Source organism: Dreissena polymorpha, chromosome 1 (assembly GCF_020536995.1).
Source record: "Dreissena polymorpha isolate Duluth1 chromosome 1, UMN_Dpol_1.0, whole genome shotgun sequence".
In the NCBI taxonomy this organism is placed as follows: domain Eukaryota; kingdom Metazoa; phylum Mollusca; class Bivalvia; order Myida; family Dreissenidae; genus Dreissena; species Dreissena polymorpha.
Window position 1 is genome coordinate 60,830,563 of NC_068355.1, and position 17,599 is coordinate 60,848,161.

Genomic DNA, 17,599 nt, shown 5'->3' on the forward strand with positions numbered 1-17,599 from the left:
GATTTTTATTCTTTACATTTCAAATAAATTGTTTTGAAACTGCATATACAAAATAAATTTAACAAACCGCTTACGCAGCGAGTACTTACTGAAAGATGTGTAACATGTAAACGGTGTGATCAGTATTATGTATATCTATGTAAATAACACTGCGCCATTAATATGAAATGTCAATATTGATTAAGCAATTTTATTCCAGAGAATGTATTCATTCGTGTGTATGTGTGCGCTTGTGTTATCAGATACCAATATGCCAAATCAAAAGTCTAAATAACCGTGCTCATAATTATAGCTATTTGTTGTCATCCCTAAAGATTAAATGCTTTAAGTAAACAGAGTGTAATTGTTGTAAAGGTCTGCGTGTCGTAAACTAACTGTGCCAGATTTTAAAACAATACTAATGAAAATGAATCAAATAACACTTGTATATGTTTTAGTTAAGCCTGCATCATTATGTGTACACAATTTTATGTAAACACGAGGTCGAAAGAAGCGATTGCACAGTAATACTTTTTATCTTATTGGTTGCATTCAATCACCAAACAGGTGGGTAATGTCTTGTCTATGGTGTGTGGTGTGTATGTTTCCCCATTTTAAACCAAACGAAACCGTTCCACGGAAGGCACACAGGTTCCACGACGACGATTTTTGGAAGGATGCACGGCAGTGGGTGGGGTATGAGGATTACACGATACAATACTTCATACCTGTATTTTGGTCTTTGGGTATTTCTGATCTTCATGACTTTGATGTTTTCTAGAACAAATGGTTGTGGACTCCGACTTATAATGCGTCAGCATCTCAATTAATTCCCGACCAGTATACAGATGAGGGACTGGTAAGACTAACGCATTGATGGGTGCGGTATTTCTCTTTATTTTCATTTCAGTTAAGGCTTTTGATGTCATTTGGTAAACTCAACTTTATTTGTCACCTATTCGTTTGTAAACGATCGATTCTTAAGATTGATTGATAATCAGTAGACGTGTTATGTGAACTGTAGTTTGAAACATAAAAGTTTATTGAAAATAATCACAAATGACGTCAACATCCTTAAAAGCCTTCTACTAGCTAGATGTAAAACTGATAGAAGGCTCTTGCTGCTTTAATGTATTTACAGCAGTTAAATTTTCAGCGCGAATGTCAGTTGAATTGAAGATATAAGTCGTTTGATTCTCCAACAGCATAATCTATTATTATATCAAAAACGAGTTAATCTGTTTTTTTCTCAGTTTAATAGAAGCTAGTGCTTTCTTAATTTGTATTTGCTTTTTTCTCTTACTTGAACCTTTGCCTGTGTTTGTTTTTGCTACTTATGAAATATACTCAGTGAACATATTTATTATTCGCTATTTTTTATTAATTCACTTTATATACTTCGATTGGAAATGAAGCAACTGTCATATAAAGTAAAATAATGCATCAGTCCGTTGGAGGGTCATATGGAAGGGCGTCATGCCTGAACATTGTGTCTGTCATGTACATGACAGTGTGGGCTAGAGCTTACGGGTTAGCTTTTAGAGTCGTACTTTATCTAGACTAGCTTCGGAAATGGTTTAAAGGAATTCATTATTATTTTAGAAAGTTAGCATTAGAAAAAAATATATAGAATAGCGACTGATATCTACTATATTTTCGTAGTTAAATAATATGTATATAATTTATTATATCAAAATGACATTGACTTTCTTTGTATTTAAATGATAAATTCTGACACAATATTATTGATCGTTGCTGTTTCAATGTTTTACTTTGCTAGTCATTACAAGGAAGACGTTACATTGATTGACAATCGCTCTGAATGTTTCTGCTGCTACAGCACGCTCGCATGTTCGCTTTCTGCACACAGGCACTGCTTCTAATTACACTAACACTTATAACAAACGGTAATGGTTATGGATGCGACATCCCGGGAAGACGATGGTGATTAATTGATGTTTGTTTTATCTTATTTGTAAGGAAATAAGACGTAGTTATGTTTGAAACCGATCAATAATAATTTTTAATGAGAACGAGTCCAAAATTCTGCAAATTAGTCAAAGCCATCATTTTAATTTCTTCCCGGAGTCGTTCGTCAAGGTCGCTAAAACTATGTCACTGGACGTTCTTGTTTCGTATCTTACCTAAAGCATATAACATTTTAAACTTTATGATTTTTTTAATTATTGATTAAAAGTAGTACATTTTACTTTTAGACTGTTGGTATAAAGGCAAAATATGCTAATTAATAATCGAAACCGAATGAGCACGTTTATGGCTTTGAAATGTTTTGGCAAACTTATGATGTACTTTCATGTTAAAAGAATTCTTCTTTAATCCGTTAAAAAATGTTATAACGGTAAAGATACAAATTAAACATTATCCGACCTAGTTGACACATAGTTTAACGACCAAACATTTTTGCATGTTGCACGTTGCATGCATGTACGCATAGTAAAACGACGATTTAACAGTCGCATGTAACCTTAACATAACTCGCGGAAACTAACAAACGCTTACATTCTTCACGGTGGCAACTGTATACGTCCACCCTAACATCACTTCAGAGAAAAGCACACGTTAATAGTTCTCAGACGAATACGTCATTTTGCATGCTCATTTTCTCGTTATGTTTCCACAATGTTGAACATGTCACACGGGCACATACTCCCCTTTAGTCTGTCACGAACGGTCACAGAGCACAGATGTTTGTTCACGTACTTCCCATATTACATATTGTTTAATAATTGTTCTGCATTTTGTAGATTTTCGGCGGAAATAGCGACAAAGACACTGAGCGAACGCATTATTTGAATTCGCCCTTCGTGGCTCGCTATGTCCGTATCTTCCCTGTTGAATGGAACAAAAAGATTGCCATGAGGGCGGGACTTCTAGGCTGTCCGCACACGGGTAAGCGTCATGCACTACTGAACATCACCACGGCTGTGTATGCTCTTAGAATGTCTGCAAAATCGTCCGAACACAATGCTTGAAATCCATCTCTATAAGATTGTATGTCATATGAAAAGTTTTTTTTATATGTTACATCATAATAAACGTGTTTGTGTCTTATTGCTAAAACCATTTACGTTCAATAGCAAGTTTAAAATGAAAACAAACACTTATGTAACATATACATTGGTGTATTGTGTATCGAAACTTGATGTATGATCACTTAGTGGGCAACTGGAATGAATAGTTATACCCCCACAAACGAAGTTTAGGGGAGTACAATGTATATAGGAGTGAGCTTGTCTGTCGGTCAGTCTGTCGGTCCGTATTAAGTGTCCGCTCTCTAATTCAAATTGTTTTTATCCGATCTTCACCAAACTTGGTCAGAACGTGTATCTAGATGATGTCTCGGCCAAGTTGGAACATGGGTGATGGTAGATCAAAAACTAGGTCACGGGGTCACTTAGTGTTTTTTTAAACATTGAGCATGGTGTCCGCTCTCTAATTCAAGTACTTTTCATCCGATCTTCACTGCACTTAGTCAGAAGTTGTATCTAGATGATGTGTAGGTCAAGTTCGAACATGGGCCATGCCGGGTAAAAAACTAGGTCACGGGGTTAGTTAGTGCGTTTTAAACATTGAGCATGGTGTCCGTTGTTTTTTGTTAAGACACCATGCACAATATTCTGTGTCAATGCGGCATGTGCGGATATTCGTCACGTCTGTGACAAAGCTCTAGTTTCATTATATTGCTTTTGCATTTTATTTTCGGGAAAAAAATATTGGAATGGGCAAATACCGTGCATCAAAACGTTAAGCGTTTATTTATTTGGATGCATGCAACTAAATAAGGATAATATACATTTTTCTGTCAAATATCAAATGTAAGACAACATATATATGTTCCTTGCATCCTAAAACTGCAACGGAGCATTTAATCTTAAAGAATTTATGAAGTCGGCCGAGTAAAAAAATGATAAGTTATTAACGTAATCATACACGATCTTGATTATGTGTTGCTTTAACCCATACTGTGACAAAAGATCCGAAATATACAATACATGAACTGTATGGTCATAATCTAGTTATTATGCATTGAGATAACGAAACTGAGGCACCATAGTATTTCTTGTTCGTAATTATGCCCCCAATACCATTGGTAATGGGGGCTATATAGGAGTCACTTTGTCGGTCTGTCGGTCGGTCGGTCGGTCTGTCGGTCTGTCCCGAAATTTCATCCGATCATCACCAAACTTGGTCACAAGTTGTATCTTGATAATGTATAGGTCAAGTTTGAATATGGGTCATGTCTGGTCAAAAACTAGGTCACGGGGTCACTTAGTGTGTTTTAAACCGAAATTTTGTCCGGACCATAACTATGTCATTTATCGTTAGATTTTAAAATAACTTGGTACATTTGTTCATTATCATGGGACGGTGTGTCGCGTGAAAAAAGAACGTCGATATCTCAAAGGTCAAGGTCACACTTGGAGTTCAAGGGTCAAATGCTTGTCCGGGCCTTAAATGTATCATTTATTGTGAAATTTTAAAATCATTTGGCAAATTTGTTCACCATCATGGGACGGTGTGTCGCGCGAAAGAATTACGTCGATATCTCGAAGGTCAAGGTCACACTTTGAGTTCAAAGATTAAAAATGGCCATAAATGAGTTTTTCTGGGCAGTTACTATGTCGTTCATTGTGAGATTTTAAAATCATTTGGCACATTTGTTCACCATCATTGGACGGTGTGTCGCGCGAAAGAATTACGTCGATAACTTCAAGGTCAAGGTCACACTTTGAGCTCAAATGTCAAAATTGGCCATAAATGAGCTTGTATGGGCCATAACTATGTTGTTCATTGTGAGATTTTAAAATCATTTGGCACATTTGTTCACCATTATTGGACGGTGTGTCGCGCGAAAGAATTACGTCGATATCTGCAACGTCAAGGTCACCCTGTGAGTTCAAAGGTAAAAAATGGCCATAAATGATCTTGTCCGGGCCATAAATTTATTGTGAGATTAAAAAAAATACCTGGTACATTTGTTCACAATCATTGGACGATGTGTCATGCGAAAGAATTTTGTCGATAACTCCAAGGTCATACTTGGAGTTCAAAAGTAAAACAATGGCCATAAATTTGTACGGCATGTCATGCAAAAGAATTCAAGAGTTCAAAGGTCGAAATGGCCATAAATGATAATGGCATTATAATTCTTAAAAATCACCATAAATTTGATTCTCTTGTTTTGTGAAGATAGCATGCAAAATAGTCTGTGTCAATGCGGCACGTGGGGTATACGTCACGTCTGTGACAAAGCTCTAGTTACATACTGTATAAAGTTTGTCAAAACGTATAATGAAAAATCACTCTTCAATGTAATAAAATACAAATATAAATGCTGCGATTATTTTTACCAGATTCTTGTTTAAACATCGCTGATACTGTATTTTGGAAATGAATAAATGAATATCGATGTATTTTCAAAAATACAGTATTAGAAGTAATAAGGCGACACTTAGTTGGGTAGTTGGGAAACCTGTGGCGATACGTTATTGAAAGCAAAATTTGGGCACAAAAACTACCTTGGAAACCATTATATTGGCTTAAGTCGGGACCTCTTTCGCTGATTTATGTCCAAACATGTTCGTTTATTGCTGCTTCCATTGACAGGTCTCGCCACAGTTTTGAATTTTAAACGTCGAACATTGACACACTATTTCACGCCCTTGTGAAATATGGCCAGTTTTTAAGACATGAATATGATCATTTATTAGAGCATTGTGCTTAATACAATGCACAATATTATTCGAATTTATGGCCTAATTGATTGCAAAAACTTTCCAGATAACGTGGTTTAAGTGTAAATTAATCTGCTCACAGGTGTTTGAAATTGGCAACCATATAAAACTCCGTAAATTGTACTAAAACGTTGTATAGTTTATAAATAAACATGTGCCATGTTTAAAGAGAACATATAATTCATTTCTACTATAATATTAATTCAAATAGTGTCTGCCTTTCGTTGAATACGTTTTTTTATAAATTACATATTCACGCATGTTGTAACACGGAGGCTCTATGTAAAGTTTTTAAACTGGATGGTTGTGTGACTTGATATTTCATCATTTTCTACCCGTGTTAAGTGCATCATATGCATGCAAATTAGAACTTCATAATAACTTACAATATGTGGGCACTATACCGTGTTTTGGTTATATAGGAGTCACTTTGTCGGTCTGTCGGTCGGTCCGTCGGTCTGTCGGTCTGTCCCGAAATTTCATCCGATCTTCACCAAACTTGGTCACAAGTTGTATCTAGATAATGTCTAGGTCAAGTTTGAATATGGGTCATGCCATGTCAAAAACTAGGTCACGGGGTCACTTAGTGTGTTTTAAACCGAAAGTTTGTCCGGACCATAACTATGTCATTTATCGTTAGATTTTAAAATGACTTGGTACATTTGTTCTCCATCATGGGACGGTGTGTCGTGTGAAAAAAGAACGTTGATATCTCCAAAGTCAAGGTCACACTTGGAGTTTAAAGGTCAAATGCTTGTCCGGGCCATAACTTTGTCATTTATGGTGAGATTTTAAAATCATTTGGCAAATTTGTTTACCATCATTGGACGGTGTTTCGCGCGAAAGAATTACGTCGATATCTTCAAGGTCAAGGTCACACTTTGAGTTCAAAGATCATAAATTAGCTTGTCCGGGCCATAACTATGTCATTCATTGTAAGATTTTAAAATCATTTGGCACATGTTTTCACCATCATTGGACGTTGTGTTGCCCGAAAGAATTACGTAGATATCTTTAAGGTCAAGGTCACACTTAAAGTTCAAAGGTAAAAAATGGCCTTAAATGAGCTTTTCCGGGCCATAACTATGTTGTCCATAGTGAGAATTTAAAATCATTTGGCAGATTTGATCACCATCATTGAACGGTGTGTCGCGCGAAAGAATTACGTCGATATCTCCAAGGTCAAGGTCACACTTTGAGTTCAAATGTCAAAAATGGCCATAAATGAGCTTGTCCAGGCCATAACTATGTTGTTCATTGTGAGATTTTAAAATCATTTGGCACATTTGTTCACCATCATTAGACGGTGTGTCGCGCAAAGAATTACGTCGATATCTCCAAGGTAAAGGTCAAACTTTGAGTTCAAAGGTCAAAAATGGCCATAAATGAGCTTGTCCGGGCCATAACTATGTCGTTTATTGTGAGATTTTAACATCGTTTGACACATTTGTTCACCATCATTGGACGGTGTGTCGCGCGAAAGAATTACGTCGATATCTCCAAGGTCAAGGTCACACTTTAAGTTCAAAGGTCAAAAATGGCAATTAATGATCTTGTCTGGACCATAACTGTGTCATTCATTGTGAGATTTTAAAATGACTCTGTACATTAATTTTGTTCACAGTCATTGGACGGCGTGTCATGTGGAAGAATTCAAGAGTTCAAAGGGCAAACTGGCTATAAATGATAATGGCATAATAGTTCTTAAAAATTGCCATAAATTATATTCTCTTGTTTTGTGAAGACAGCATGCAAAATAGTCTGTGTCAATGCGGCACGTGGGGGTATACGTCACGTCTGTGACAAAGCTCTAGTTGTAAATGCATTTGATACTCATGTTTAAGAAGTTCCAAACATTCAAAGGCAAACAATGCTAGTCTCGTACAACTCTTACAAGATGGGGTTTCGTGTGGGTTTTGAAGGGGCCTTTTCACGCTTTGGAAAATTGACAAAATTAAAACAAAAAATTAGATTCGCATATTTTCGTTGTAGTTATGATATTTGTGAGGGTATAATAATACTGAACATTTACCATGCTCTAAAATGTTCATTAAATGCATCTTTTGACGATTTGAAAACCTGAAAATTATAAAAAAACGATGGAATAATTAGGAGAGGTCTGTTGTTGTCGTTATATTTTGTAATACTGCGATGATTGCTTATATAAAGTATAAAATACATCACCCATTGCATGAGCACGGATGGCCGAGTGGTCTAAGCGATAGACTTTTACTGCAGGGGTCAGTGGTTCGAGCCCAGTTGAGGTTTATTTATTCTTTCTTTATTTAATATCATTCTTGCTTTTTTTACTGGAAGTTTTGAGATGAAATGTTTACATTTATCAATATACGCACTTAATGACAAACTTCAATACATGCTAAAATCTGTTAAAAGGCCCCTTTGATGCTCTTAATGCATTATGTCTAAGATTTCGCATACACATATAATTACGTATACTAGAAACATAAAACGATGTATTTAGTCCTTATTGGGATATAGGTTGGTGCACACACTCAAATCGCTGACCATTATTTTTCATCGCCAACAAAATGAATTGGGTGTTTTGTTTTCGTGCCTTAGTCAAAATAAGATACGATATTATGCGTTATTAACTTTAACATAACAAAAAAGCATTGGTAGTAATATTTTATCATTGAAAGATTAGACATCGTGGTATAACACGACTAACATTCTAACATTGTGTCGAAAAGAATTTTTTTCGCAGGCCTTTTTAAAAATTGCTACGTCATGTTGATGTTTCCATACATGTCTGTCCTACGCTGTAAAATAGAATTAAAATGTCATCAATATCTTTGTTGGCAAAAAGAGGAATGGTAATTTATTACTTTTTGACAAATATTTTGTGGGTATAGTGTCATTATAGCGTTCAGGCGGAACGAAATTATTTAACAAATGGATGTAAACCAACTGAATTATGCAAGATTATCATAAAATATGTAACACTCGGTGTTTATATCGTCATTGATTATTTTGTAGATATGGTTACAATCTGTCTATATCTGGACATATTTGGAAAATCCTTAAATTCTTCAGCCTTATATGTATGACTTATTTCATTGATGTACATATTAAGTACTCGTTCATAAGTTTAAGATAAATTATGTTGCGGATTTCTATATGAAATTTACTTGTTGACAGCCGATATAAATTCACCTGATCAAATGGTCAAACTTCCTGTTTGCCAGTGGTAATGTTTTCTTTATTTGCAGTTGTATTCCTATACGTAGCTTATGTACGATGTATCTAGTAGATTTTTATTCTAAACTACAATCGGTTTATTCGCGACAATACAAGATATTACACCACACATACTGAGAGTTAAGATTGCAAACGATTCATATATCTAGTCTTTATTTAATCCAACTGCCACTATTTTTATACAATATGAGGCTCGTATTCGCCAATTGATTTAATATTTATAAAACATTGTTCTTAATGAAGAATTGAGTGGTTAGAGGTATACGTTTTGTGACATATTGAACTGTAATATACTATGAGAACAAATCAGTTTTGAGATAATCCTCATATAAGACACATGCTGTAAGATTCGATAGTGAAAACGGGCCTAAGACCATACACAGTCATAACGTTAAACATATTAAATATGGTGATACCGCATTCAATATGAGTAATTTTCTCTATTCACAGTGTAAGTCGTATATATAGAGTTGTATTTTGAAACACCATTGGTTTCATTTTAAAGTGTAAACAAAAATTACAATAATAACACGAGAGTAAAGCCTGCAAACTATATTTATATCGACGAACACATATTTATAGCATTTAGTCATATCAGAAAGTCATGAAATGGTGTATTGATCTGTTACAAATGTTATCACCTGCAAACCCCACAGAAGCAACATAATATAGCCCATTGTTAGCTCTCAAGTGTCTTTTTGAGGGCATTTACGAATTGCCAAAATGTTAATGACCCTTGAGTTTCATCTTTTTTCTGTCGTGTGTTGTAAGTTACTAAATTATTGATCAGGTATTGATTTCAATAACTCATGAACATATGTATATGTAGTCGTGGTAAGGACGAAACGCAGACAAGTCATAGCATTGTCTCTTTTGTATAACAAATGCTTACCATCATATTGTAACACTTTATTTAAATCCACGTGAACCTAAGCGGGCGGTAAAAGGTCTGGCCCCTGTCCTTACCTCACTTGTATGAATGAACTCAAAAACATAATAAGGGGAGAAACACCTGACGCCATCTGCTAGTATCCTGCAATACTGGTCAAGACTATTTGATGGTGACATGCCCAACTCTCCTTCTTATGATTCTTGTGTGTCTTTTTAAATAAAATTGAACGACTAATTGGATGATGTATAAGGTTATTCATGCTTTAAAACTGTTACTGACGAACATGGTTATGTTTGTGTCAGTAAATACATGTACTTACGTGACAGCAGAGATAATGGCATAACTGTATAGATGTATCAAAATGTTCTCTATCTACAGGTGAATGTCCGTCCGGTTTTATGAGAGTCAACGAAGAATCACCATGTGGTAAGCAAAGTTGTAGTAATATATTTTTTTAAATAAAAAAAATACTTTCGATCCCCGACTCTACGTAGAACAGGGGTCATACGCTAACCGCCATGGGAACACGTCCGTCCGTCTGTCTATCGATATTATTATTTATTCGTTTATAAACGTTGCCGGACGCTGTTTCCTAAATGTTTACGTACAAAATTCGAACTTGCAGACATTGATACTCGAGATGTGAAGTTGTGCATATGCGAGTGTTTAAACTGTCGTTTAACAGTTATAAAACTAAATCCCCTTTATCAACTCAGGCATGTTATAACAACATGCCCATTTTTTTTAATATTTAAAGTTAAATATCTTAAAACCTAAACGTAGTAATAACCTGAAACCTCGTAGATAGGTAGTGTAGATGTATATATCATCGACCGGATGGGAAGTTCACAAGACCCATGACTATTTCTTTAAATATTTATTCCATACTTGTATACAGAGAGAGTAATCACGTGATAGCCAAGATGGCGACGACCATACCGAGACGGTTATTTTTCGCCGTTTTATACCCTGTATTACTTCTGTTTATTTTTTAACTGACGCTCGCTTTCCAGCCATATCAGTTAAAAGGTGATTATCGTTTATTTCGTATTTAAATTCGCTTTATATCTCGACTTGACTCCCCTCAAATTTTCTTACTGGAGCCCTAAATAGGTCATCCCGCTAAGAAATTTCGCACCGAGTAAAGTCGAGATATAGAGCAAATATTACTGTGAAATAAAAGCCAGTAACTTTCTTCCTCATATGGCTGGAAAGTGAGCGGAATAAAAAATAACAATAATAAAATAATACAAGTAATACAGGGTTTAAAACGACGAAAAATACCTGCCTCGGCATGGACGTCGCCATCTTGTTTGTCACGTGATTACCCCCTCTGGTATATGTATTGGCTTTTTGTGAAAATAATGAGAGGTATCATCTTCGAAATGTTTAGATAGGTAGGTCTAAATGAGGGGAAGTAAAAAGTCCCTGCTGTTATTTTTTTTAACAGTTATAGCCCAAGTAAAGGTTCATTCCGAAATGTTTTCAAGGGCATATCTTGACCATAACATGAAGAATGGAAATAAAACGTTATAAGGATTAAGCTTGAATTGTTTGGTAACTAGTAATTATAGCTGAACTTCAAATGCCATCCGGAGGTATTTTAGGCACGACAGTGAATTGTATTGTTAATTCTATAAACTTGACGCATTATTTTCACCAAATTATGAAGCATACGGAATTATTCCTGATTTGACTATGGTCTGTTATGACAGGTTATATTACTTTGTAAAGTCATCATATCTTTAGGATATACAACCATGCGAATTAAGGACACGTTCTGTGATAACCGGTAGATTCTATACAAACTGAATGGTACGGTATGCTTCAAACCAAAACTGCACGGTTTATTGATTAACCCATTTATGCCTAGCGTCTAGAAAAAAGGCATAGGCATACAGCGTAGACCCAGATGAGACGCCGCATAATGCGGCGTCTCATCTGGGTCTTCGCTGTTTGCTGAAAGGAATTTCTGTAAGAAATAGTCTAAATATACTAGACATCCCTAATTTTGAAAATAAATTGATCCAATTTAGAAGGATAGGAGAGTCCACAAGGCATAAATGGGTTAAGAGCAATATATAATTCAGACGCAACATGGTTTACGTAGTGAAAGACTGACCTCAATTCAAAATTTCAGTCGAAAACCTTGCGTTTAAGAAGCGGGCGCTTATCAGCACGAGCTCGCGACACAACAAACGTCATATCTCGCAACCACACGTTACACAGGACCGCGCGGAGCAAGCGGTAGACGGTCGTCTGGAGCAGCGTTTGGGTTTCTGCACCATCCTTGACAACCTGTATGGCGACGTGTTCACCATCGACATGGGCCGGAAGCAAAAGGTGTCAGGGGTTCTCATCTACACGTGGCAAGGCGAGGGTCAAGGTAAGTGTGCACTTGACAATTTTCTTATTCCCATCCTTACACGTTATTTCAAGAATTTTGTTAATATATATATTTTTTGGTGTAAAATGCACAGCTTCGCACTCGAATTTTAGTCTTACAAAAGCTGTTTAAACTTTGTGTACCAGTTGTTCTTTATTGTATGTTTCTGAAATGGGCAAACGTTGCTCAGCTTCTGTAAATACAATCTAGCAAACACTTCTTTCCTATTAAAACAGTTTTCGTGTTATTGTTTAAACATGATATTAAGTGTTGGCATAAACTTATTAACTTGTCTGCAGTTATTTTTACGCCATTCCACTTCCGGTTTTCAGAAGGTGCAAGCGCCTACAGAGACTACATGAACAACCTCGACAAGCTTCTTGTCTATGTGGACGACAGTGGCGGGAAAGACCAGCCCACCGACCCCAACTCCACCTCCCAGTTGTGCGCATACACTTCGCGCATGAACGACGCCCTCTTCCGGCCAGTACTTCATTTTCAGTGCATGCGACCGTTGGTCGGCAGGAAAGTGTTAATCGAGGCGTGGAACGTGGAAAATAGCTTCAACCGAATTTTTAGTGCGGTACTTTGCGAAGTGCAAGTTTACGAATAACTGCGTAAACAACTGACTGTTTCTGACTTTATAGAGAAAGTAATGTACATAATGTTAAGTTCGGGGTTAAACGTATATAATTTAACTGTGATCCTTTTATTTAACCGCTAATATTGTTCGTTGATTAGGAAAAGTAATTTGAAATGTACTAAGGATTTGAAAATCTTTTTCTTTTCAAAATTATTTAAAAGTAGAACAACGAATTCGATCAATTAAAAACCTTGTTAAAAGTTGAAGGAATTGGTACAATCGTAACTATTTAATGTATCAGGGTAATTTGGCCGCGTTATAACATAAACAAATCACATAGTTATACATCCATTCGTTTTATGACACAATAATCAAAGTATATCCAAAATAGTATTGCATGTGTTCATAGAAACGACTTTTTAGTCAGACAGAAAATCTGAACCGTGTTTTTGTACATACAAGACTTTAAATTGATGGCCAGATACCTTGTATAATAGAACACAGTTATAATTATTTTTATTTAAAATATCAGATATTATAACGGATACGAAAACTGCCCAACGGATTCCTTTTGATTCGGGTCACATTTGTTTTTGTGGCGGGACGTTGTATGCTTGTGCCAAAAATAGATATTACGTGAAACTTTTAGTGAGTGGCGTGTTAGGCAGGAAGTGACTTAAAGACATGAGCGTACCGTGGCGGACTTCGCTGACATTAAGCGTACTGTGAATTTCGAGGAAGTGCTTGTTCTCTCGGAATCTCTCGAAAATCACAATTTAAAAGACCTTACCACGCGCAATAAGTAAACAAAGGAATGTGGGTCAAATAAATTCACGGAGCTTGTACTAGTGATCATATACGGACTACGACATCGTTAAGCTAAAGATGGAGGTGGGGCTATGACCTTTAACATTTGACGTACATTGCGTTGCTGGTTGACAACGCTTCAAGGGCATATAACGTGTTGCACAGGTCACTGTACCCGTGCTGAGGTGGAGAGTAGTAGAACTGTGTACATACATGTACGAGACTGGCTACTTATAAGCCTATTGTGGAGATTATCTTTTCGATTTTAGATTCTAATCCATCTACGCGTGCGTAGATATGCGTCGATGGTGTATACTGTTGTTCAAAGTTATTGTGTCATACATTTTAGAACAGTGCCATTTGCGAATTCATTTGTGTATTCGAGCATGTTCTTAACATTTTCAATTTTCAAAAATATTTTAAATGATTTTTTGTTTTTCTTTAACTTTTGACATGGAAAACAAATTCACAAAATATATAATTAAGCAAACGTACTGTTGTAAAATGAAATGGCGCATAGTTTTGTATTTCATGTTTGTTTTATTATGTGCAACTGTAGCGTGTTATTTAATACCCAAACATCGAACAAAGTAACACAAATCTGCTTCTTTACTATAACTGTAATGTCTGCTGACGTGTTTCAGTTGGGTTTTTCCTTATCATTCAATACTTCAGGAATTAAATGAATCAAAATTATCACTATTATATATCGTGTTCTCACAGTAAACTCTGCTAGTCCAAACATAGTAGGTTTTCTTATATAATTTATCTCTGTCTATTTAATACGAATGTCTTCCGAACCTTACATTTTTAAATACAAATTCAGCTCTAATTAATGACCATGGAATACGCACGTATTTCAGTACACATGGTTGTTAATTTTTTGATAGCGAACCTCATTTTCTTGCCTTGGAAATATTTTGCGTGCGTTTTTTAGTCACTAATTACAAGGCAACATATCTGATTCTTATTATTTACATTTTTAAATACAAATTCAGCTCTCATTAATGACCATGGAATACGCACGTATTTCAGTACACATGGTTGTTAATTTTTTGATAGCGAACCTCATTTTCTTGCCTTGGAAATATTTTGTGTGCGTTTTTTAGTCACTAATTACAAGGCAACATATCTGATTCTTATTATTTAGCCCAGACTTATTACCTTGGTCAGACAAACCTTTCCGGTACTAGGTAATCAACGAATTGCATTGAACGAGGAATTCTTTGAGTGTGATAAATATCGTCTTTAACAGCTTATTTTTCATATTCGTTTAATACTGAATTCAGATACGGGTTGTGATAAAATTGTAGATATGAATAAAATTGGACTTAAAAAGAAGATTTTTTCGATGGTAACACTGAAATTCCAATGGGAAGATAACCTGTTGAAAACAACCTTTATATTATTTATTTAATGTACTAAAAGGTTAATTTCTATATACAACGCACCGAAAAGTAGATTTATTCTAAGGCATTCTTCACCTATATCAAGAAGATCGGATCTCAGTAACGGTTCATTTCGTTAGTAGCCGGTCATTTGTAGTCATTGCATATGAGTCTCGCCCTGCGAAAACGGGTCTTCATGCATTGTCGTAAAGTGTCGTCCAAGATTTATAGCTGACACTTTCCGCATGTTTTGTATTTTTCGTCGAAAGGAAGTCTCTTCTTATCAAAATCCAGTCAAAGCTGAAACTGTCGTCCCCTATAATCATGTGCTGCATGCACAGGTTAATCTTTGGACGAAATTGTACTAACATGCATTTAGACCCGTTTTCCCAAAACGAGGCTCATTTTTGTGTGTAAATAATGGCATCCATGACAAGTACTTGAGACTGTTCTCTGTGTATTCTTAAACTAAAGTCACGTGACCTCCATGATAATGTACGGTCAAGAAACTGTTCTTTACAAATGCATTGTCTTACTTTGACTAAAATATTAATAAATCAAAGGTATCTCGTTTTTTAATGTTTATTACCGATTATACTGTTCATAATATAGACCCGAATGCACTTTGCTTCAAGATTGCTTATCTTTATCTTCGTTGTCCGTAGCATCGATACAGATGTCCGACATCATCTCCTTATTGTCCGACATTTTATGTTCCATGTCCGACAATGCCTTTTTGGTAACTCTTTGTTCTGTCTATTCTGTGCCTGAGATGTAACTCTTATCAAAAATACCATTTTACTTAACTGTTTTACATTTGTGTACCAAAATGAAAATGAGTGTTTTATTTGAGCGTTTTAGCGAACAGATAATATACTTCAATGAAGTATTTGTTTTATATGTTAAATGAAATAAAGCAAGAAAAAAAAAACTTGCAAGTTTGTATTGCAAACTTATTCAATTAGAATCACACATCTGTGTTGTATATTCTGCATGAAAAAAACAACGCTTTTATGATCCATTTTTTTGTAAACAAGTCTAATGCGCATGCGCATACCGTTCTTTAAATGACGAATACAGATTTGTAATTTTTACTTATTTTGTGGTTACAAAGTACCAGTTTTAATTGTTTTACTGTTAGATATATATTGTTAAACCAGAATTGCGTTACACACATTCTAAACATGTATGTAAGCCGTAAAGAAATTGAATATCAACTGTTTAGTTTCGAAATTGTATGTCAGTATTTTATTTGAAAATGTTGGTTATAAATATATTTATATAATGTGTATGTGGATGTTGTCATTTTTTATTATTTTAGAAAGTGAAGTTTTGTTAGTTAATACCTCTTTTTGTTTTGTTTCATTTTGGAAAGCAATAGTACGAGTAATTATGGCGGCCGGTTTATTGTATTGGGTAAGAGCAGCTAGATTAAGAGCATATCGATATTTTTTCAAATGCAGCTCTTAGAAACTATAATAAACGTTAAATAACACATATCAGTGCTATACATTTTAACTCAAACAAGAAAACGTAACCATCATGGTTGAATGTCGTTCAGTTGAAACTGCAGGAAACAAAAACAATTGCAAAATCAAACCAATTTGTGACATTTGGCTTTTAGACATGTATGCTAATTTGGTTCATTGGTATAACATATTATATAGAATATTGTTATATTTTTGTAAACATTAAATTATAAAACTTTGTTATACGTATATTAACTGGTGTTTGTTGTCATTTGTCGAAAGCTGGTATGACATGGTGTCTTTTCTTTAGTGATTTGTAGAATGTATCCGGTCTGCTAACTAGTCATGCATAACACACACAAAATGGTGTATCGATATACCACGGAAGAAAATTCCGATAGACGTTTATTGGTGATGTCGTACTGAGATTATAGATACAAGAAGGTACTAGATTATAGATACAAGAAGGTACTAGATTATAGATACAAGAAGGTACTATATTATAGATACAAGAAGGTACTAGATTATAGATACAAGAAGGTACTAGATTACCGATACAAGAAGGTACCCGTTTACTGATTGGTCGCAGAAGCTTAGTAAATACAGTACTTGCAGAGCAATCAAGATGTGCAGTTGCAGAGCAATCAAGATGTGCAGTTTTCGATCCACAATTGGAACGTTCTCAAATCTTATCCCAATACACTTAGTTCTGATATCTCAGGACACGGGATATTATGTGCCCAAGAAAGCGAGAAGACATCTGATGCAATCGAGCTGAAAAAAAATGGTTTAAACTATAATGCAGCTGGTATTTGCGACTTTAACATTGACCGCAATGTATGAATAATGTCTCAATGCATTTGAAGGGTTTCAAATCGAATTTACATTTTATTTAAAAACATCGAATACCCAATTTAAATAGCGTTACGTTTAAACTTTTGTGTATGCCCAGTTAAGATGAAACGGACTCGAAACTCTCATCCATTCGTCAATTAAATATCAACACAAACTTATTTTGTACAAAAACAACAAATACTGAAATTTAACTGCGTTTTCAACAAGGTCATAATTCATCATTGTTCATGTTCATTAATGAAACAATTTTACCGCGATGCGCATT

General features: G+C 35.3%; 1 protein-coding gene across 2 annotated transcripts in view; it reads left to right on the plus strand.

Moving 5' to 3' along the window:
- Positions 1-16,728, plus strand: part of LOC127831312 (lactadherin-like) — a 68,227-nt gene extending 51,499 nt beyond the window's left edge. The window contains exons 7-11 of one of the 2 annotated variants that reach the window (XM_052356284.1): positions 761-838; positions 2,745-2,889; positions 10,225-10,272; positions 11,987-12,232; positions 12,565-16,728. In XM_052356284.1, coding sequence (XP_052212244.1) covers positions 761-838; positions 2,745-2,889; positions 10,225-10,272; positions 11,987-12,232; positions 12,565-12,845 — 798 coding nt within the window. In that variant the 3' untranslated portion in view covers positions 12,846-16,728. The remainder of the gene's footprint in view (positions 1-760; positions 839-2,744; positions 2,890-10,224; positions 10,273-11,986; positions 12,233-12,564) is intronic. The other variant, XM_052356292.1, reaches the window with a different exon arrangement.
- Positions 16,729-17,599: the final 871 nt, after the last annotated feature.